This window comes from Vigna unguiculata, chromosome 11 (assembly GCF_004118075.2).
Source record: "Vigna unguiculata cultivar IT97K-499-35 chromosome 11, ASM411807v1, whole genome shotgun sequence".
In the NCBI taxonomy this organism is placed as follows: Eukaryota; Viridiplantae; Streptophyta; class Magnoliopsida; order Fabales; family Fabaceae; genus Vigna; species Vigna unguiculata.
Window position 1 is genome coordinate 9,738,641 of NC_040289.1, and position 23,178 is coordinate 9,761,818.

At 32.4% G+C, this 23,178-nt stretch overlaps 3 protein-coding genes across 5 annotated transcripts; 2 read left to right on the plus strand and 1 right to left on the minus strand.

Annotated features, from left to right (window-relative positions):
• Positions 1–1,497: 1,497 nt before the first annotated feature.
• LOC114170005 (SUMO-activating enzyme subunit 1A-like) lies at positions 1,498–5,915 on the plus strand. 3 transcript variants are annotated; one of them, XM_028055460.1, is made up of 11 exons: positions 1,498–1,705; positions 2,098–2,213; positions 2,403–2,454; positions 2,633–2,828; positions 2,943–3,025; positions 3,149–3,265; positions 4,146–4,196; positions 4,803–4,869; positions 5,163–5,266; positions 5,345–5,449; positions 5,524–5,915. In XM_028055460.1, the coding sequence occupies exons 2-11, from the start codon at positions 2,125–2,127 to the stop codon at positions 5,626–5,628; spliced, it is 969 nt and encodes a 322-aa protein (XP_027911261.1). In that variant the 5' UTR covers positions 1,498–1,705; positions 2,098–2,124; the 3' UTR covers positions 5,629–5,915. The 3 variants fall into 3 exon arrangements, with proteins under 3 accessions (XP_027911261.1, XP_027911260.1, XP_027911262.1); XM_028055459.1 differs by having other exon boundaries at positions 1,521–1,738; XM_028055461.1 differs by having other exon boundaries at positions 1,521–1,738; positions 2,943–3,022.
• A 6,259-nt stretch (positions 5,916–12,174) lies between these two features.
• On the minus strand, positions 12,175–17,040 carry LOC114169913 (tubulin-folding cofactor B-like). The gene is made up of 8 exons (XM_028055304.1): positions 16,838–17,040; positions 16,614–16,768; positions 16,428–16,546; positions 16,091–16,152; positions 15,879–15,920; positions 13,662–13,795; positions 13,462–13,531; positions 12,175–12,465 (listed from the first exon to the last, which is right to left on the minus strand). The coding sequence occupies exons 1-8, from the start codon at positions 16,937–16,939 to the stop codon at positions 12,418–12,420; spliced, it is 732 nt and encodes a 243-aa protein (XP_027911105.1). The 5' UTR covers positions 16,940–17,040; the 3' UTR covers positions 12,175–12,417.
• On the plus strand, positions 17,004–20,486 carry LOC114170164 (beta-glucuronosyltransferase GlcAT14A-like). The gene is made up of 5 exons (XM_028055644.1): positions 17,004–17,056; positions 17,218–17,495; positions 17,891–17,966; positions 18,103–18,218; positions 19,825–20,486. The coding sequence occupies exons 1-5, from the start codon at positions 17,004–17,006 to the stop codon at positions 20,325–20,327; spliced, it is 1,026 nt and encodes a 341-aa protein (XP_027911445.1). The 3' UTR covers positions 20,328–20,486.
• The last annotated feature ends 2,692 nt before the right edge of the window (positions 20,487–23,178 follow it).

Consider the following 23,178-nt stretch of genomic DNA (forward strand, 5'->3'; position numbering starts at 1 on the left):
AATTTTAAAAAATAGTTTGCAAAATAATATTTAGAAAAAAAATTCGAAAACATTAATTATAAAATAATACTTTTAAATTTAATATAAACAAAAATAAATATATTTTACTCATCATTCTAGTTAAATTTTAATTATAAACTTTAATATCAAATCCCATTGACGATGTTTATTAATACTTTGAATGTATAAAACTAAAATCCTTATAATAGAAATTAAAAACTAAAAATTAAAAAATTATAGGTTTATTGTAATATAATGTATAAATATGAATTTTATTACATAATTAAAATTATTAGGTTTTAATAAAATAATATAAGAATGAAATATACATAATTCTTATATACAAAGTATTTTCTATTTAATCAAGGGAATGAAGAAATGATTTAAAATGATATTGATATATATTTTATTTTTTTATTATATTATTTTTAATTCCTATGAACTAATTTATCTAATTTTTTCAATGATATTTTAGAATGAATAAATAAATTTTATGAAATTATTTTGATTTACCAAATTATATATATATATATATATATATATATATATATATATATATATATATATATATATATATATATTATACAAAATACAAATATTAAATATTTTTACATATAATATTACCGGATAAATTACCGGATAAATTTTCAGTAAAAAAGTCAAAATATTTTTTTTATATAATTAAAATATCTAACTTAGTTATAAAATATTCAAATAAAATTTAATTATTTTATGACTAATTTCTAAAAGTATTGTAAGAAAATTATTATAAAATATTTGAAATTTTAGTTTATAAAGTTAAGTCTAAAAAACATTTATATATATATATATATATATATATATATATATATATATATATATATATATATAATGAGTATTGCATAGAAATTGAAAATCAAGTGGTAAAGATCAACAGAAAATATTATCTTTCAAATTTTTATGAATATAAAAAAAATTAAAATATAAAATTTTAATAATAATAATAATATTATTATTATTAATAATAATTATTATTAAATTTAATAGTATTATTAGTAATATTAACAAAATTATTATTATTATGAATATTAATAATATTATTGATAATTATAGTTTGATATTATTAACAGTATTATATATATATATATATATATATATATATCATTACTTAAAAAAATTAATATTAAAATAATTGTATTGATAATGAGTGATAACAGTATTATTATTGATAATTGTTTTTAATTAATATGTTATTAAAAAAGTAAAAAAAATTATTATTTTATATTTATCATATTATCTAATTTATTATTTAAATATTATATATATAATTATAGCACTCCAATATAATTGTATAAAAATATTTATTTAAGTATAATAATCATAATAATAATATTAACTTTTTTAATTTAACTTAAAAAAAAGACCCGTGCTTTTGCACTAAGTCTAGTATGTATATATATATATATATATATATATATACACGCGTAACAGCAGCAAACGAAAGTCAGAAAAATAAAAAAAAAAATGAAATGAAAAAATAAAAGCAAGATATAATGTTCAGTAAAAGGAGAAAGAGAATAAGAAGGGAATACGTACGCACGAGGGAACAAGAAAGAGGGAAAAGAAAAGAAGGGAACAGTGACGCCGCTGAACCAGAGACCCGACGGAGCTGCGACGCGAAGCGACCGGAACTGCGACGTCGACGAGCGGAGCTACGGCGTCGAAGGTGATGAAGATCAAACTCGAGATCACGAAATAGGTCAACGTTCGATTAGGATTTTCCATTTGGGATTTGGGCTTCGATCTCTGCTTACAATTGGATTTTCGATTTGGGTCGTTGGGGTTTTAATTTGGACTTAAAATCTGAATGCCAACGACATGTTTTTCTGTCATTTCATGCCGTTTTTCGAATTCGGTAACTCGGTCTCAAACTCGCGAGTCTGGTACGAGTCAGCGAATTAACTCCGAGTTTGAAAAATAACGAATTTATATGTGAGTTAACTCGTCAACAGTGTCATGACTCGCAGACTCGTACGGGTTTACGAGTCAACCCGCGAGTTCGATAACCTTGGATGAAATGCTTAAAATTTGATTTTGTACTATTGTTGATGGATACAGATTTTGGCTGTTAGCGATAATTGATGAATGGAGGGCGACGGCGAGGAGTTGACGGCGCAGGAGACTGCTTTGTATGATCGACAAATCAGGGTTTGGGGAGCCGATGCTCAAAGAAGGTTCCTTCTTCTTCTTTTACTTTTGAAATTCTTAATTGTTTTATGCTCGGTTTATTCTGTTACTTTGTTCTCATAACCTAATTACATTCTGCTATTTTTATTTTTCATCGTATCTAATTTAAAAATTTAAATAAATTCTCCATGCAGCATTTTAATTATAGTTTCTGTTTGTTATTCTGGTTTACCTAGATTAAGCAAAGCTCATGTCTTGGTCTATGGAATGAAAGGAACTGTAGCTGAGGTAAATCCACCACTTTATATTTTTTGTTTCTCTAATTTGACTTTGACACACAAAACATAAAAATGACTAAAATAGGATGTTGGGTTTGGTTACCGGTTCTTCTTGTTGCACTTTCTTTTGTATCCTTCTCATGTTTTTGTCATATTGTGTGGTGTTTGAGTTTACTTTTGTTGGTCAGTTTTGCAAGAATATTGTTCTTGCTGGAGTAGGTAGTCTGACTTTAGTAGATGATCGGGTTGCTACTGAGGAGGCACTTTCCTCAAATTTTCTCATCCCTCCTGTTGAGGATGTGTATGGTGGAAAGACCCTTGCCGAGCTTTGTTGTAATTCTCTTAAAGATTTCAATCCTATGGTTCGTGTTTCAGTTGAGAAAGGTTTTTGTTTCAAACCCGTCCCTTCTTAGTTTGGTTTCTGCTTCTGCATTGCTTTCTTGTGGCTTTTGACATTATGTTGTGTTTGTACTTTTATGTTGTTCATCTTGGCTTCAGGGGATTTGTCAAGCTTTGGTGTTGAATTCTTCAGCAAGCTCGATGTTGTGGTCGTCAGTTGTTGCTCACTTTCAGCCAAAGTAGTTTGGAATATTTTTTACTTCCGATGCTGTACATAGTTGCTGTACACAAAATAACTTTACACATTTCCCATACTGTAAAGTGTCTTTTAACATTCTTGTTTGCCTTTTTTTCTTTGTTTGTAGAAACTGGCTAATGACAAATGCAGAAAGCTATCAAAACGTGTAGCATTTTATGCTGTTGACTGTAGGGATTCTTGTGGTGAAGTTTTCGTTGATTTGCAGGATTATAAATATTCAAAGGTACGCTTCACTTCACTGAAACTAATTTGTCACAATTATTGGATTTCACGACTAGATATTTTTTCTTTGATTGTGTCGAGTCAATTTGTGTGATTTTTATATGACGATGGTTTGTAAAGAACTCAATTTGTACTATATTTGTGATTACAATGAATAAAAGGTCGTCATTTTTGGTATGATTTTTTTTTTCTTGCTATTAGTGGTAGAAGCTACAAGGGAAGCATAAGTACAAGTTCATAAAAACAGAAAAATTAGTGAACGCATAAGTTGGGATATATGACACTTAAATTCTTATATTCACATTGCTGCCCGTGATTGTGGATTGTATGTCTTACTATTTGATAATTAGACTCATTAAGACTTTTCAAAATCATTTTTGTTTTTTTGTTATGCTCATGGTTATTAAACTTTTGTGTTAACCCGTAGACTTGGGACGGGTTTACGTCTCCACGAAGATGCAGCTGATTAGCTTGGTTGCAAACATGTTTTTAGCAAGCTCAATTGAACTTGCACAATCCTGGGACCTTGTTGTGGTAAAAACCTTTTTCCCAAAATTATGGTTTTTGGTGATGTTTGGCAGCATTGATGTCAATCAGGCATTGTGATCGCAGGGCGTAAGAGAAGAGTTTCTGTCCCTGCTTTTGTTGTTGTAGGTGCTCTTTGTCATCTGTTCTTAGTAACTCTTACGAGTTTTCAGTTCAACTTTATGGATCTTTCCAAGTTTACATAGACTGTTGAGTTTAACAACCTTGCTTATGTTTTGTGACAAGAAATAAATTGTTTGTGAATGCAAGTAGTAAATTGTAAGCATTAGATGATCCCGGAGTGCTTTCTAAAGCTGCATCTATTTTCTTTTTAACACTCTATTCTTATTTGGCAGAAAAAACAGGATGAAACCGTTGAATGCGATTTGAAATATCCTTCTTTTGAGGTATGCCAGTCTTAATTCGTTATAGTTGCAATACTACTTTGTATTTCTTTTCAATATGAGAAGAAATCCTTTAATGTTTCCCAAAATAGTATGTGTTGCAATTCCTAAGACCTTCAAAACTTATACCTACATTTATCTATTTTATCATCTGCATAAAGAAATAAAAATAACAGTTGAAATAACATGTTTATTTTGACCCGAAGGGTAGTTGATGCAACCGGTAATCATTATAGGAGGCCATACTATTAATTTGCATCAGGTACCCCCATGGTATGACTTCAAATGCATAATACTTTTAAATTCAGCGATCCTAGTATCATAATTTAGAAATCAGGAAAGAGAAGTATCCTCTTTTCTATCATGTACTTTAGGTCTGCCATGCTTCCCACATGATTTCTTTGCTGGAATTAAAATTTCAGAGTTGTGTTGATTTTGTAAAATAAAAGTGGGCCTGTAAAACAATCTGAAATGGCAGATGTGGGATTAGTGTTATTGTGCTTGTGATTTTGTCTTGGTTGTCTATGTCTTTAATAGTTTACTGGAGTGACCATCCTTTTGTATTTGAGAGCTATTTTCGTGAGTGTGGCTATTTCTTTTTTCCTGCAGGATGCATTGTCAGTACCTTGGAGGTCACTTCCCAAGAGAATGTCAAAGCTGTACTTTGCAATGAGAGGTATGGTAAACTGTACTGCTCTGTTTGTAAGTAAAACACAAGAAAACGAAGTGATTCTAATCAATTGGAAATTGAAAACTTTACTGTTGATTGGGTCCTTAGACTGTGTTAACAAAGAAGATATAGTGAAAGACGTGGAGTGAAAGCTTGCTTCTTGTGTGTGAAACAAGTTTGTTTTCATTCTGAAGTAAACAATTAATACATATCTATTTTTATTCTCTTCCTTTGAATTTTATGATCAGTCTGGTCTGTAGACAAATTTGCAGTTAGTAACGTTTTGTTGTCCATTGCAGTAATTGAAAAGTTTGAAGAGGCCGAAGGACGTAGTGCTGGGGAAGTTTCAATTGCAGATCTTTCTGCTGTTCTCAAGCTGAAAAAGGACCTATGCACCGCACAAGTATGCTTCCTGAAATTTGTTATTTTGCTGGTATTACAAAATCCTCTTTATATCTGATATTTATGTTTGTGTTGACAGTCTCTCAACGAATCTCATGTGCCTGACACTCTTTTAGAAAGATTGGTGACAAATGCAACAGAATTTCCTCCTGTTTGTGCTCTTATGGGGGGAATTCTTGGACAGGTACTAACTAGTTTTCATTGCGTTGCAAAAATGTTTGTGATATTTAACTGACGAGGTTGACTTTAACGTCTCAGGAGGTTATCAAAGCAATTTCTGGAAAAGGAGATCCGCTAAAGAATTTTTTCTTTTTTGATGTTTTCGATGGGAAGGGCATTATAGAAGACATATCTGCGAATTGATTAATGGCTGAATTTTCGGTAATCTAAATCTGGGATGTAAGGTTTTGTCAAAACAGCACAGAAAAACTAGTAAAATTCTAAGATCTCTGAAAAGAAACTGACCCTTCTTATTAACTGCTCGTATTAGTTTCTTAGTTGGTAATTATTTATCTAGACTAATGACAGTTACAGTTAGGATCTTCTAATTGTGAAGAAACTAGTCACTCAAATGTATGTAAGCACTTTGGACCGTGGATTGTATTTCATCATCGAATGGCTTTTGAAGTTATGAAGCCTTATTTTCCTTATGTTTATGTGTTCTTCTAGAGGGTACACGTAGCTATTTGCTTTTCTTCAAATCTTCTCTATTTCTCTTAAATTAAATATTTTTAACATTTACTGTGTTTTTCATTTTTTTTTACTTAACTATTTATTAAATAGCATGATAGGTAACAAAGCATGATAGATACAGGTTATTACAATTTACATTTTATGTGTATGCAAAATAAGTCATTGTAGTACTTTTTCTGTATAATTGATGAAATCAGATCATATTCATTTAACACCAATGAAGACGATTGAGGATATATTTGATTATTCTTTGTACTTATATTTATTGATGTCATTCAATGATTATTTATATGAAGTTTATTTTTTTTTGTTATTTATTTGTAATTCTGATGCTGGAATTATTTATTAGCAATAAATTTACACACAGATATCTACAATTTTTTTGCGTGTCATGATGTATTCCTGAAAATTATTATAAATTAGTTTCCCCCCGTTAATTTATGTTGAATAATACTGTTTCTATGGCCATTGTTTTGATCTCTATTTAGTGTTTGCCAACTTATCAGAAAACCTTTGTACATCCTTTCCCACAATCTTAATTTTATTTTCAATCCCAGCTTTCTTTTTATGTTAATCTTCCATATGTTTGATCATAAAAAAATTATTTAATAAAAAAACTTGTATTCTGTCTAAAGTAATATTTGCCAAAGTTTTGCACACCCCGTATTCATACTTTTCTTCATGGTTCGGTTATCCATAATAATATAAAACAGATTTTTATTTACTATATATGAATTGTTGCGTGTAGTGAGTGTGAATAATATTCTTAACTTTCACCTAAAACGACAAAAAAAAAACTTGGTTATGAATAAGTGTTAAGTTTATAGTGGCTATAAGGTTTGTTCTGGAATATGAAAGATTCGTCAGTTATTTCTAAGATTGATTTTATAACGTTAAAAATAATGTTTAGTTCGCAAGAATCATGCTCTTAAGCCATAATTGTTTGTTCTTATTGAAATACATGAACCATTTTTATATAGAAAAAAAAAACAATAAAATGTTTGTTTAGGTCACGCATGTTGTTTATTAAAGTTGATAAAGACTTACATTGATTGACATGAGTTAAATAGCAGCCACAAAATTCAATTGTTTTGCATTGTGATATGTGATATTAGATTCTCTACCCAAACCAAGATTTATGGTGTTGTGTGTGGAAACAAAATATTTATGATATTTATAAAACTCTATCTATCTATGATAAAGTGTTGAAAATACTACTTTTATTGAAATGCGTTGAACAAATTTTTAAGGATGCATTTATTTTCAAAGGTAATCAATTGAATAAAGATGAGACGGTGCTAAAGAGAAAAGTGAAGAACTTTTGAAAAATGTGAACAATTTCAACATATGATTCATTTGAGAGTATAATTGTTACTTACACGATTTCTTTGTACATTTGGATCCTATGCTATGTAGTCAAAACTTTTTGTTTCTTAGCTTTAGCCATAAAACAAATTTTGCTGAACACTCAATTTTTTTTGTATACTGGGTTAGTGTGGATTTAAATTAATTTTTTTGTCTTCAAGAATTTTTTATGTTAATTTGATTTATGTGTTATTGATATTTATTTTTTAATAAATTCTTTCTCGAAATACGTATCATCATCATGTGGATGTTTCATCACTTTATAGTTCTCATTTTCTAAAAGAGAATTGATAATTTCTATAGCTCCAATAACTTTGTACGGGTAGAAGCTAGATCTTATCATTTTTGATAGGTTAATGATAGAGAAATATAGTAGTTGTTTCAAAACTTTAGTTGTATTTTCAGAGATTAATTTGAATTTTTTTAGTTGAGGAGTTAATGTAATAATATTACTAATAATAATATACATTTTCAAGGGCTAGAATGATAATTTACTGTAAAATAAGGGACACTAATTATTAGTTTAAGTGTTTTTTGTTTTGTTTCATTTGAATGATTTTTTTTATCTTAATGTGATACTTCTTTTATTGAGTTATAATAATAAATAATTAAGATACTTATTACATAATATAAATTTAAAGAATATATTTATTACTGTACAACTATAATTTAACCATGATCAAGAAAGTGAAATTTAAAATAACATCATCAGTTTAATAACGTACTAGCTTTAGTTTGTTACTGATTAATGTAGTAAATTAAGATTAAAAAGACATGTTTCATTCAGTTATTTTTATTATAATGAAATTACTATACTTTAACAAAGTATTTATAGTTCTTGTAAAAGAAGTATGTTTAGTCAATCTGTTATTCATAATATTTACTTTATTCATAACGTACTAGCATGGTAATATTGTCATAGAAAAAGATAATTTTTTTAGATGTACCTCTTCATAAATTGTTATGAAGGTTTTACATTAGTGTTGGAATTGCTCAAAGGAAGATATATGTTGGAGAAGAAGAGAAAACATACATGGAAATAAATGTAAAAGAAATTAATAGAAAGAATGTATTATATCAAAATGTATTGAGATATTCTTACTTTTTTCCTCTCTCTTTAAACTCTTGGTCTAAAGAATGAAAATTTCAGAAGTTGAAACCGAAAATAAATTGAAACGTTATCTACTACATGTTTTCCAACATTTTTGGAGATACTGTAATTATAGAGTGAGATTATATAGTGTTGATTTTCTAAATATCTTTTTAATATATTTTAAAACATCAAAATTAATGATAATTAATGTATTATAAAGACATAGTAAAAGAAGAGAAAAAAAAATCTAATATAAACTTCAAATTCAATATAAACACAGAAACAGTGTTGCAGTCAATTATAAATTTTCTTCTTCACTATTTTTTAATACCAAATTGATAATGCAATGACATAAGACCATCAAATTCATCACCATTAGATTTGACTAATTTTATTTAATTACCTATGTGTTGATGTATGCTGAAAATTAAGTTAACTGTACTCGAGTTCTCATTGTAAGTAAATATTTGTGGAGAAAAAAATTATGCACCATTTCAAATGAATGAACATAGACCATCAAAATTTAGTGAATTTAAAAGAATAATTCATTGATGAATTTATTTATTTTTAATAAAATAAGTTATTTGGATGGAAAATTAGAAGAGCACTCAAATTTAGAACATGTTAAGTGTAAGCTCCATTTCTTTCAGCTTATAAGAGTTTGACCTGGCCTTTTCGTAGGTCCAGGACCAACCCACCAAAGGACCTCAATACCCCTTTCAGTTCACCCATTCTACACTTGTCTCCTTTTTCAGAAACTGTCTCCCTCTCTCAAACACCCTTGACTCCAGCTAGAGCTCCGCTAGGGCACAAAGATTGTTTCATCTTTGAGCTAGATACGGTTGTTCTGTCTCCAAGTAAGTTACTCCCCATGTCTGTTATAGCCTTTCTTTCCCTTTCTAGTTGGGTGCTTTAGTTACGATAAAGTTCATCCTTTTATACTCGTTTTGGGTCCTAGGGTTTCTGTTTCAGCTCACTATCTTAGTTCGTGGAGCTGTTGTGCCTGGGTTACATTCTTTGAGTTGCTGCTCCCTTCTCTTGTGCCTAAAAAGGTATGGGAAGCTAGGTTTTTAAGTTCTGAAGCGATTTTTGTATTTTTAAGGGTTGTTCTGTGTTTTGGGTGCTTGAATGGTATATTAATCATGTGTAAATGGTTGGCTTATAGTCTGGATGTTACTCTGTGTTGTTTTTCTGTCTTGCATGCGTGGAATAGTGGGGGAGAACTGATATTCTTGCTCAAGCGAGCTCGTCTCGCCTAGGCGAGAATATCAGAGGCTCGCCTAAGGTTCTGCCTCAAGCGCTCGCCTAGGCGGCCCATTCGCTTTTGAGCGACACCCTGTCTCGCTCAGGCGAGAAGGTCTCGCCTAAGCGAGAATTCGTGAAACCTCCCAGGGGCCACTATTGCAGTCTCGCCTAAGCGAGAGCCTGCAACTTAAGCGAGGCAACTTCCCTCGCTTGAGCGAGGGCTCCTAGCTTGAGCGAGGCTAGTGCAGTGATGCGTTCTGACACTGTTTTCTTGAATGGTGGGATGATATGTTGCATGTTTTGTCTAGATTACTCTTCCTAAACATGATGTACATGAATATGCTTGGTTGTTAGAATCCTATGAATGAAATTGGCATGCTTGGTATGAGATTGATCATTGAATTGTGGGTTGGTGGTGTTTTAACATGAGAGTTGGATGAATGAAATAAAAGAGATGGAAATGGTATGAGAAACAAGGTTTTGTTTGTGAGATAGGCGTAATTTCATGAGTCTCGTGGGGAGATCTGATGGTGGTGTGTAGTGTATATATTAAGATAAGGATTCAAGTAAGGATCACATCCCGAAACTCTAAAGGGCCAGTGAGTCTCATGTAGAGCAAACTGACTCAAGTGGTGAGAGTAGCGGGAGGCCCTAGTCTCTGGCAGGATAATGGCCTTACACGCTTAAAGGCTAACCTCGTGTGTGGTAGGGTGAAACTCATTGGCAATGGCTCTGCAGAGCAGTAGAGGCCACCACAAGTGCAAGCGTCCAGTGAATCCGATCTTATTATATTTATCCGGATAATTGAGTCATAGTGTCCTGCTTGCTTGCCATAACATGATTCAGTGTGCCTAATGTGTTGTATACTTGGAATTGTTTTATGTACCTGATTGCCATAATATGTTCAAATGATTTTACACTAGCTTACCCTTTCATTTTCGTGTTTGTGCTTCTCTTTCTTTTTTTTTCTTTTGCGATGATCACCTCTTGGTGGGAGCAGATGAGAGAAACATTCAAGGTAGGTCTAGTGGTAGCAGTGGTGCAACTTAGAGTATTATGTTATGATGGCTCTTAGGAGCAGTGTCACGACCATGGGGCCTTTTTGTAATAGTTGTCTTAGTGCCAACCCCCCTTTTGCAAATTGTTACACTGTCTGCTCTTAGATTCTATTTTGTTCATGGCATGGTAGTATGTTTAAGCTTCCTTTTTCAGTACTCTTACGGATGACTGTATCAGTTAATTTTCTTATGCTTCCTGTTTATCTGATTGCTCCTTTAATATTATAATTTTATGATATTTTATTGAGTAGATTTATTCTATTTAAATGGGATGTCACATTAAGAAGAAGTAAAGAAATTGAAATTCCATACCTGGTAAGTTTCTTTTATGCACACATATATGATTCAAAGATGATATTGTTAAATACAATTTAAATATTTCAATTTGATTAATATTTTTTAAATTTAAATTTTAAAATAAATATTTTTATAATAAAATTTTACCTTAAAAAATCAATTATTTTATTCAAACAAAAATATTAAAATATAAACCGTTTTAATTATTCTTTTCAAACAAAATATTTATAAAATACAAAATTAAATAAAAAATAATTTAAATATCATGCATTTCAAATTTTAGAATGATAAAAGTCTTTTATTCAAACACAATTTAGATAAATTTTTAATTAACTTTCCTTTTTGCATTTTATTTTTAAGTTGATACTACTAAATACGTAACCTTATTTGGAATAATTCAAGCAAAATAAAATATTTGAAATTGAGAAAATGTGATTTTAATCTTTGGACATTAAGTTTGAGAGACTAAAATAAATTTTAAAAAACTGTGTATAGTCCTTCTATACAAATCCAAATTTACTAAATGTGAGGAATGAGAATAAACTTTCTTTTAATGCGACAGTAAAAAAGATTTACCCCAAATTCTAGAAAAAAATCTTATCTTTTAAAAATAAAAATATATATTTTAAAACTAGTTGTTCAGCGTAATTAGTGGATGGTCAATTTTATTTACTTTTAATCCCATATTTTTCCAGACAACATAACATTTAATTTGGTGTTCTTCTATTACTATTTTTCATATCATATTATTAATGTAGAATATTCATAGACTTTGCTAGCAATTAAAATTAATCTTTACCGAAAAAGGAACTCACTGATTCTCACTTTGGATCTCTCTTCCCATTTACACTGTTTTCATTCAGCAACACTCAAACTCAAAAGCCTTGATTAAGAGGAAACCACATATTAGTCTTCTGGTTGATATGTAAGCAAATTAATTTGAAAGATGAAAAATGAAAAAAACTTTAACAGGCCGTAATAATATATATATATATATATATATATATATATATATATATATATATATATATATATTCATTTTTAAGAGCTAAAAGCATTAAACGCTTACTTATGAATGTAATTCTTAAAATAATTAGTCTTACGTGTGTTGGCCTTTACCAAATTATATGAGCTTAAAAATTTATGCAAAGTCCTTTCAGTGAGTAATAAAAACAAATTTGAATGTTCTCAGAAGTAGCATCCCGCTTTGTTGGCTCTCATATTACCAATGTAATGAACATCCAATTTATGTTTTTTACGTTGCACTGGTTTTTCTTTCTAAAAACAACACAAACTATTCAAAAACCACAATTAAACCATTCTAGATATATCCACTGCCAACAGATTAAGTTCTGGAAACAAATACTTGATTCACACAAGGAAAACCCTCAACCTTCAAACTCATATTTCACCTTCTTCAAAGGGATCTCGTTCAGGGTAGTCACCAACCTGACAGGGAAATGTACACGTAAATGACATTTTTTGCACAAAAGTAAACTGAAATTTAATGCATTTTATGCAAATAAAGGTAAGCAATGAAGTATGAAATACCATAGTGAAATTGCATAAACCTCAACCATTTAGTTTTATATTGCAGCTAATAAGAGTGCTTGCACGATTTCATTGATTTGGTTCTATTATATTTTAAAAGACAGCTTGATTCAGACCATTAGAAGCAACCAACTTCTAAGAATATGATGCAATTGGAGAAAGCTATAAGCGCTTCTGAAAACTTCTCTATTGGAAATATAGAGTTTATTTCTGTAGAAAATCTTTTATCTGTATCTAAATTGGCTTGCCCCACCCTCTATTCACAAAGCATAAGGATACTAATGCTGCAATTAAGGATCAAATATTATCCTCTAGCACAAGTGTTTCTAACGTTCAAGTTTTGTAAAGATTTGTTTGGCTCTGATTGATAAAGTTTTCACATTGGTCATATTGACAGTTTTGGCCATCCAATTTTTTTATTGTCTCAACATGATTACCTTCTCTCATGCCCTCACTAGATATGCCCATACATATATTTGTTTCCAAATGGAGAAAGAAAACATGAGCCATGCAACATGTCAAGAAAAAAAGAAGAGAGAATTCATGACTGGAAGTAAAACACATCTACACCCAACAAAATCTGTTCCTCGAAGTAAAGCTACGAGTAGATAATATAATATGCTTCTACGGACACATTGTGCAAGAAAAAAAAACATGTTGGATAAGAATAGCCATTTTAGATTCTATTTGGTGTAAAACATGTGACTTTTTAATTGGAATTTTTGTCATGATGTTGAGGTTTGAGGAGGGATTGAGCAGCTTCTCTCCATTGATATTCTTTTTGTAATTTTTTATTTGTGTTAATCAACACTTTTATCATATTAGAGAACCACCATTAACATTGGAAAATATCCCAATATTTAAAATATAATTGCAATGTGTTTCTAAACAAACCTTCACTTTGTCTGGTCTAACTATTCCACCATGATTCGGAGGACATTGAAAGTAGCGTACTCCTTTAACCCTGTAACATAACCCAGGAAAATTTTGAGAGAAGTGTTGATGTAATACTTAAAAAAACATAAGATGATAGTTTAATTGGAATTGAGTACACAAATTTGCACACCATAAGTAGATGTAGAAATTGTACTTACATGCCATCATGTTTGCCCAAGGGTTCGTCATATTGTACTCCGACCCAGAAACCATGACCCAGTGATTCTGCCCGACCCACAAATTTTACAACACCTCTTTTTGCCCCATGTTCAACTTCACATCTGGATCCTACCTTAATATTTTTGGAAATTTGGATATTGGAAACAGTAGAATAACAAAATAGCAGTTAAAAAAGATTCAATGCATAGAAATATACCTACGATAAACAATAACATGAACAAGAATATATAAATCACTTTTTCAATGTAATATCTAAACTGATATTACTCTCACTCCTGCTCCTTTCACAGTAAAGAGAACTCACACCACTCTCAAGTAACCCCAAAATCACTCTAGCAATACTCACTCACAACTTCAAAGGAAGATTGTAGAGGTTTACACAAAACTAGAAAACTCTCATTGCCCTTTAAAAGCATATACAAGGCCTATTTATAATTCTGATTCAACAAAACCAGAATTAACTCAAAAACAGAATTACTGAATTCTGTTTTACAAGGTAGTTATTATGACAACTATTACATTCAACCATACAAAATTGCAAAGTAGCATAAATTAAAAAACGAAGGAATCAAAAAGGAAAAGAAACACCAAGTATCAAATAAATAACATTCAAAATTCATCCAAATACTCAAGTATTTGAGGCTACTGCATCCACAAGCAGGTGATAGATATAATTAGTCTCAGTCATTATACTACTAGCAATTGACATTATACAAATTGTAACTTTTACAAAACATTGTTCAACTTACTGTTAAAAGCATTTCAATTCATATTCTATTTAGTTAACATGCCTTCTTTAATTTGTTGGTTAGCCCATCTATTTCCCTTGCTTATTTTCGTCCTATAAACCTTTCTTTATTTCTGGAGCCATCCATCCCCACCCGCTGTCCTCCCTTGTTTAAAACTAGTTTCAGTTGAGCCGAAAACTAGCCATATTTTTCTTTCCTTTTTTTTTCCTACTCATCCAAGGGAAAAGATAAAAAATGTAGGCTATAATAGAGTTAACTTGAAAATTTAGCTTTAAATTGTACTACAGTTACGAGGAGACAGTTATTTCTGATAAGCAGACAGATTTGGCAGCCTTGCACTCGCCTTGTTCTCGTTATTTACCCAAAAAATTATTTGCAGGAATCTGCTTCCAATCAAGTAAGCTTGCAAATATTGTGACTGGATTCTGATTCCAAAAGAGGATTACACCACGAAGTATATGCAAGATAGAGGTGAAAAGCATCCTAGCTAATTGAATTTTGGTGTGGTGCACACTTGGCAGAGTTATAAGTTTTAGTTTAGGAAAGAGAAAGAGGTAGGTAGGAAAAATGGGTAAGAGCTGGACTGGTTTGGAGGAGAATACCAAAATACCTCAAGTATCTAGTTCACCTTCTATCTTGCAATCACACTAAAAATTAGTGGAGAGAATACTAAACAATACACGTTCTTCTGGCTGGCTGTTTATTTCTTTTCTTCAGTGATAATGGTTTAGCTTTTATCAAACTCATACCACACCTCCCTACTTCAGGGAGTATTTCATGACTGCAACCGAGAAGGTTTGCTAGAGCTCAGGGATCACAATGAGGAAGAAAACGAAGAACGTTGATTACTCATGAAAGCTGAAATGGGAGAGTGGAGAATGGAGAAGTTGAGATCTCAGAATGGAGAAGATGCTTTGTATTTGTTTCAGGGAGCAAGGGTGCACCACGAATTTGATTATTGCCACTCCCCGTACATCATAATTACGTTGAATTTTTGACACAAAGTAAGCTGGGCTTGAGCAGTAATGACTTTTACTTAAAGACCAAGAGACTCTTGCATGAATAGATTAAATTATTGTTGAATTCAAACCTTCGCCAACAACACAAGCTTTGGGAATAACTGACCCTTCACATTGTAGGTTATAACTTAAGCTCTAGAACAGGGGCAAGTATTAGATTTATGGTGCTCGTCAGGAGTTTTATTACTTATAGGGCTAGGCTTGTGCTAGTTTTAGTACAAAAGCACATTACCTTATTGTTAGTTTATATCAACGAGAAGGGGAATATTAGATTAGTTTTCTATACACATCTATCATCACGCTTACATCAATCTAACCTCATATTATTCACAGTATCTCTATTCTATTTCCCTCTTTTTCCACCTAAACCTTAATTTCAACAATCATATCAGATAAAATAAAACTTACAATAATATAACAGACAAACCTTGATATTAGCACAGAGCTCTTCCATACTGGTGTCTGATATCTGTGCAATGAACGTCAAAGGTCAATTACCCAAAAGCCAGCATGGGTCCATCTCAATTTTCAAGTAACAGAGATAACAAACTCTAATACAGATAATAGCTTTGATCTGTACGTGCAATCAGAAAGCACTAAAACAGCAGACTAGGAAGGACGAATAAATCAAATGCTCACCTTTGCCTCCTCAGTCGCATGAACATGGGAAGTAATTTTCTCTTTATATTTTCTGAAGGTGTCTGTTACATTAAAGTAAAACATACCTAATAAGCTACAAAGCCACTTAGTATGGAAATAAGACTATAAAATACTAATATTTTCCCAGCAAAAACATGCATTGATGATAACCTGTGTAAGTTGGTATTTTGACAACATACATACATAGATCGCATAAAACAAGATCATACCATTACACATACAAGGGTGACAACACAAATATTTTTACATATGCACAGATCATCTTCCATAGGAATTCGAAAATGAAAAAAAAAGAGAGCTTTTTTAGGGGACATGCCTTGTCGCTTATTGTAGGCTTCATCGGAAATTTCGTATTTTTCGACCAACGAAGTATCTTCAAGCCAACCACCAGAAGAGATGGAAGTTGGGTCAAGATCCACAACATGCAAACGAAACCTGGTACAAGAAAACGCAGTGGTAAAGCGCGCAAAAGGAGTCGAAAGAAAAATCCTAAAATACAAACCCATTAAGAGGGGAATAGAAGCCAAGGGGTTTGGAATTATCAGAGAGATCGGCGATTTTGTCGTTGCGAGCATCGTCGTAGAGCTCGAGGTGCATGGAATTGACAGAAGTGCCGCATTTTTTCCACAGCTTATCCTTCACGCCTTCCACCGTGAGCTGTCATGGACGAAGCCATGTGTTAAACAATGCATTTAGAAGAATGGGAGTGGAAGGGAAGGAACGAACCTGAAGCGAGAAGCGGATATCGGCATTGAAGGTTTTCAGATTGGAATGAGTGACCCGCAACACCACCGAGTCCTCCCCATGGAGTTCGATGCTCGACGCCATTCCTTCCCTCACCACTTTCTTCTCTTCCTCTTTTCTCCCTCTGTCACTGCACACTATTTGGATAATGCCGCTACTTTCACACACTGTCTCAATTTTACATCCATTTCACACGGCTCTGTCAATTTTATTATTATTTTAAACATAAAAAAAAAACTTAGAAATCATCAATGTTTGCATTTATTTCATTCATCTGTATCCCATGTATATTCAATACTGTTGTTAGTCATTTAGGAAACATCCAAACCTTTAAACAAAAGGTTATAAAACATCTAATGTAGCCAACATGAAATTGTGATAAGATTTCGCTGTGATCTTTTGACATTGTGGGAAACACTAGAGGTGAGGTTGGAGCTTGCTTCTAGAATTGAGAAACAGCCTATTTTCCCTGAGGTTGGGAATATTTTCATGATTCAGAAAGCTAATATGGTCACTTACAGAGGACCAACCATGATTTCTCACACTCTTCATGCTTGTGCCATTCTGCTCAAGAGAACTATGGATTGGGATTGGTTTATTAACCTCAGTGCTTCAGATTACCCTCTCGTGACTCAAGATGGTTAGTGTCTCATCTATATAATTGTTTCAATTTTCTGTTCTCCTCATGTTGAAAATATGCCTACATATCTGCTGTCTAAAAGTGAACAATTTCATGAGTTTTTGTTAGGTTTCAAAGTTTTAGGATGTTAAGATAATGATACTAATATAAGTTTTATGATTAAGAATGTTATCTGTTTGATTTTATGATGAAGATATTGTTAGTATTTGGATTTTGTCTTACACTTTAGCTCTATATACAGTGTCCCTGATAAAAATTTCATAAGCTTCTCTACCTAACACCACTCTTCTAAAAAATATTTTTTCGACAAAAAACAAAAGGTTCTGATTCACACTCTATGTGGTTGCTCCTGATTCTTAGATACTTGCACTTTCTTGGGTGTTGTTTTTGTTCAGATCTTCTATATACTTTTTCTGATGTAGACAGAAGCCTTAACTTCATAGAGCACACTAGTCATTTGGGATGGAAGCAGTGAGTTTCTTCTTTTCTCCTCTCCTTCTCATAATCAATTCTGAAATGTAGTTATGCACATAATAATGAATTGAACTATTCCCTTGAGATATGAAATCCTGATATGCACCAAAATGATTTGACCCAAACTGTGCAGGGAAAAACGGACAATGCCTTTAATTATTGATCCAGGTCTTTACAGGACAAACAAGTCTGATGTTTTTTGGGTTGGTCCTAAGAGAACTTTGCCAACGGCATTTAAATTATTTACTGGTTAGTTTGTCCCTTTTGGTTTCCATTTATTCATCCTTAATAAGTTATTACTTGATCACTACTGAAATGGTCCACTTATGTTTATCTGGATTATTGTCTAAACTTTTGCTGTTTAGTCTGACTAGTTACTGACTAGTTTGAGAGTGAATACACTGCTACAATAGGATTATCTTTTTTCATTCTTAAGTGCATTGAAAATTCTAGTTTTTCATGCGTAAAATATGATGTCATATAGCCTTTTCTAATAAGACTTATGGCGTGTTTGATTTCTGTTTCGGGGTAGGGGCCAAGTGCCTGCTAAGAACCTCTTCGACCTGCGCTGCCTTCTTCCACTCTTGTAACTTCAGCGAAATTCACTCCTAAGCTCGATCGGCTGAGATGACGATCGGGATACCTGTCTAAAGTACTCTGATGCTTAAGTCAGAAAGGACCGATCGCTGTATCAAAATGTCTGTTACAATAAATGCGAAATTAAGATCCTTACCAACCTACCTTTGGGCCCTATTTATAGTTTTCTGTGTGGGTCTGTGATTAGGGTTCCTTAATCACGGCCCAATGATCTTTTAATCAAGATTATTGACTTGTTTAACGTTAATTAACTCGATTGATTGGCTGTCTGATAATGCGACCGATGGCCGCTTGGCCGGGTTAGTTATGCTGTTTTCGATAAATAAAACCTTTCATGAACGTCTGGCCGACCGACTGACACATTCGAGGGACTTCAGAAGTCTAAAGAGATTGATCGACCGAGGGTTGGTTCATTGATTGTGTTATAGTTAGGTATTACACGTACTTGTTCGATCGACCGGTATGCCATCGAGGGTTCGTGCCGCTCGACCAGGTGCAACCGATGGACCGATGGTCATGAACATGATTTGTTCATGACTTACTTGTTTAACCGTTTGACCGAGAGTCTTATAGTTTAATGATCGCCTGGCTGGTTGATTAAGCCCATTCGACCGATGGTCTAACAACTTATTCTTAGGCCGTTTGACCGTTCGATGTAATAGTTTTTCAACATTGACCGATGGGCCTAAGAATTAGATTTGGCCGCTTGACCGAGGGACATATAGTACAATTTCCATTTTCAAAATATCTTTTAATTTTCAAGAAAAAAGGTTGGTCAGATAACTGGTGGAAGGTAATGAAAGGCACAGAACAAAGTGTGAAATTGAGGGAGTGGTTTAACAAAATGTACACAGAAGATGTGAAAACATCTCCTAGTTATGAATTTTCGATTTTGACATTTTTTCATAAATTCATACCAAACATTATTATAAATTTTGACATCTCGATTAGACTGAGAACATAAAATTCGTCAAAATTTGACGTCACACATATCATATCATAAAAAGGAAAAGAAACAAGATAGAAAATCACAGGTACTAACTACACCAAACTCAAACAGAACACAAAACACACTCTTACTAAACAAAATGAAACATAGGAAGCTGAAACCTATTATAGTACGAGAATTTGATTGCTGAGAAGCATGAGGTTATGTTAAGATACATTCTTTAAAACCATAAAGTTAGAGAGAATCAAACATGCCCTTTTCTTTCAATTGCATTCTTTTGTTAAATAATGGTCGGTATCAACATTGCAGGTTCAGCATGGATGGTTTTATCACGCTCCTTTGTAGAATATGTTGTGTGGGGTTGGGATAATCTTCCAAGGACCCTTCTCATGTACTACACTAATTTCATCTCCTCCCCTGAAGGCTACTTTCAGACTGTGATATGCAATGAGCCAGAACTAGCCAAAACTGTTGTGAACAGTGACTTGCATTATATTTCATGGGACAATCCCCCCAAACAGCACCCTCATGTCCTTACAATCAATGACACAAACAAGATGATTGCAAGCAAAGCTGCTTTTGCAAGGAAATTCAAGCACAATGATCCAGTCTTGGATGAGATTGATAAACAATTACTAAATAGGGAAAAGGATCAACTATTCACCCCAGGTGGTTGGTGTTCTGGCAATCCGACATGTTCAAAGGTTGGCAACATTTACAAGATTACACCTGGTCCTGGATCTCGAAGGCTGCGCTTCCTTGTAACTAGGCTAACTTGGATGGCTAAATTTGGTCAGAAACAGTGTAAATAGATATGTTGTGGGAATTTTTATTGTTAAAGAGTTAGAGGAGTGAAACAGATTAAGGTCACTTTAATGGCCAGATATTTCACTCCAACATTCAGTCTATACCTTAAATTGCAGGGTACAACAGTCCTAGATATGAACATAGTCAAAGTTCACACCTGACACCATATTCAATATCAAAGGTGGAAAGAGAGTCACAGTGTTGATTGAGAATTTTCGCAGTTAGTTTCAAATTCTAGTGGTTCAAAGAAAATTATGGTAATTAGTTCAAATTATACAAGTAGTTTCGAATAGAACTAAATTGAAATAGAATTTTATCAACACATAAAAATGTTAAAATCTTCAACCGAATTTAAAAATCTGCAACCACACTAAACCAAGGTAATTTTATTTAATTAGCAATATGTTATGATGTAGGGATACGATATGTGTATTGAATACGGCATATATCTGATACACATACGTTTATTTTGAAAATAATATGATATGATACGGATATATATATATATATATATATATATATATATATATATATATATATATATATATATATATTGAAAAGTCTACCATAATTTTTAAAAACATGATAAATATATAATTGTTATTATGTGTATCCCCAATCAGCACTCATGATGAATTGGGCCTCAATCAGCGCTATAAGGAATTGGGTCTTGTTGTAGGATCCAATATTTCTAAAACAATTCCTTAATGTTTTTCTAGATGTGTTTTATAGTCTCTGCTTTTGTTAATAGAAAAACACTTTTTCTCTTTCGCAATAATATCAGTTTCTTTTGTCTCTTACTGCGTCTTGCTTTCTCTCTTTCGTCTCTCCATGTGCACCAACATTCACCACTTCCGCTTGACAATTTCTCCTCTGCTAATGAGAATCAGGTTTCTTAAGATGGTATCAGAGCTCTTCTTTTGAAGAGTTCTGTTGTGCATCACTCTATTTTCTCTTTTCTTTCTCTTTCGTTCTTTCTTTGTTTCTTTTTAGGGTTTCTTGTCCCTATTTTCTTTCTTTGATGGTCGTGAAGAATGATTCCAAGACTCTTGTTGTTGCTAACGATTTCAATGCCCCACATAGTTTTCTTTACTTGCATCCGAGTGAAAATCCAACAATTTATCTCGTATCACCTGTTCTCGAATCACACAACTATCACTCATGGAGTAAATCGTTTGCCATTACCCTTAGTGCAAAGAACAAGATGGAGTTCATTGATGGGACTGCTTCGGCCAGCAAAGACAGATCCGACCTATCAGGCTTGGAGAAGGTGTAATAACATGGTGGTATCTTGGTTGACGCACTTTGTTTCGCCCTCAATCAGACAAAGCATATTGTGGATGGACAAGTCTAAAGAGATATGGAAAGACCTAAAATCCAATTCTTTCAAGGAAATTTACTTGGTATTTCAAAATTACAACTTGAAGCATCCTCTCTTAAGCAAGGAAATTTATCGGTTACTGAGTATTTCACAAAGATCCGTGTTATTTGGGATGAACTTGACAGTTTTCGTCCAGATTTGGTTTGTAGTTGCCCTGTTAAATGTGTTTGTAGTCTCATCAGTTCTTTTCATTAGAGGAAGATCGAAAACCATGCTATGCAGTTCTTGAGGGGTATGAATGAACAATACGACAACGTTACTTCCCACGTTCTGATGATGGATCCAATCCCTCCTATCTCAAAGATCTTTTCTTATCTGGTTCAGCATGAAAGGCAGATTGGCAGAAACAATTCTCTGAGTGGAAATGAGGTCAAAATCAACAACACCAACGTTACTTGCAGTTATTGTAAAAGGGATGGTCACATTAGTTAATGTGCTATAGAAAACATGGCTTTCCTGGGAATAGTATTGACAAGAATGCCAAAAGCGTAAAAAAGATTTGCTCCTTTTGTGGTCAGAATGGTCATACTGTTGATAATTGCTACAAGAAGCATGACTTCCCACTTGGCTACAAGATAAACAACAAAGGAACCACTGTGAATAATGTTGATACTACTCAAGAAACAAAGAGTGAGTCGTGGAGGAAGAAGATTTTAAATTATCTCAATTTTATTATTGATAGTCAAAATATTTTTATGACGTCACAACACATAAAATTATCTTTTGATAATTATATTCTAAAGCACAATTTTTTTTAAATCAATCACTCATTTTATATGCATACATAGAAACATTTTATGTTACTAACAATTAAATTGATCCTGATTATAATAACAACTACTATAATACTAATTATAATGAGATATTTCGGAATATGTTGCACAAGTTTTCTTTTGTACATTGGAGAGAAGAATCAAATCAAAGAATTCCAAATTGAGCAATCTTTGATTCAAGAAATGAAGGAAAAGAACGGGAAGTCTCGGAAAAAGTAATTCAAAGACTTGAAGAATTAAGTTAAAGAATTTATCAACTCATCCCTCATAAAGAACAATCACGAAGATGTTGATCAAGTTAAGGAAATTCAAAATCCTCTATGGCTATATTTAAACAACTATAAATAGGATGATAAGTTGATCATGAAAAGAAAGAGATGTGCTACAATATACATTCATGTGAAAAAGAGTTATCAAAAGCAAGATTGAAATAATATTGAGTGCATAGAGTCAAAATTAGAGAAAATAATCTTGTGTGAAATACAACTCGTGCTTAACCATTGTAATATTTTTCACTTTGTGAAATTTATCTTGTGTGTTAAAATTGTGCTCTCTTTCTTTTAGAGTGTTTTTCTCATCTTTGTTTAAGAGTTCCTAATCTTAGGGGAAGATGAAAAAGGTTATAATGAGAGAGGTTGATACTCGTGATACCTAGAGGTTGTACTCATTGTAATCAAGTGTTTTTAATATTGGAATATCTTA

Coding starts and splice junctions, on each gene's coding strand:
- LOC114170005 (XM_028055460.1), top strand. CDS start 2,125: ATGGAGGGCGACGGCGAGGAGTTGACGGCGCAGGAGACTGCTTTGTAT. Junction 3,026..3,148: donor GCTCACTTTCAGCCAAAGTA/GTTTGGAATATT, acceptor CTTTGTTTGTAG/AAACTGGCTAATGACAAATG. Junction 5,267..5,344: donor AGGACCTATGCACCGCACAA/GTATGCTTCCTG, acceptor TTGTGTTGACAG/TCTCTCAACGAATCTCATGT.
- LOC114169913 (XM_028055304.1), bottom strand. CDS start 16,939: ATGGCGTCGAGCATCGAACTCCATGGGGAGGACTCGGTGGTGTTGCGG. Junction 15,921..16,090: donor ATGCGACTGAGGAGGCAAAG/GTGAGCATTTGA, acceptor TTCATTGCACAG/ATATCAGACACCAGTATGGA. Junction 13,532..13,661: donor TTGGGCAAACATGATGGCAT/GTAAGTACAATT, acceptor GTTATGTTACAG/GGTTAAAGGAGTACGCTACT.
- LOC114170164 (XM_028055644.1), top strand. CDS start 17,004: ATGCCGCTACTTTCACACACTGTCTCAATTTTACATCCATTTCACACG. Junction 17,057..17,217: donor CATCCATTTCACACGGCTCT/GTCAATTTTATT, acceptor CATCTAATGTAG/CCAACATGAAATTGTGATAA. Junction 17,496..17,890: donor CCCTCTCGTGACTCAAGATG/GTTAGTGTCTCA, acceptor GTTTTTGTTCAG/ATCTTCTATATACTTTTTCT.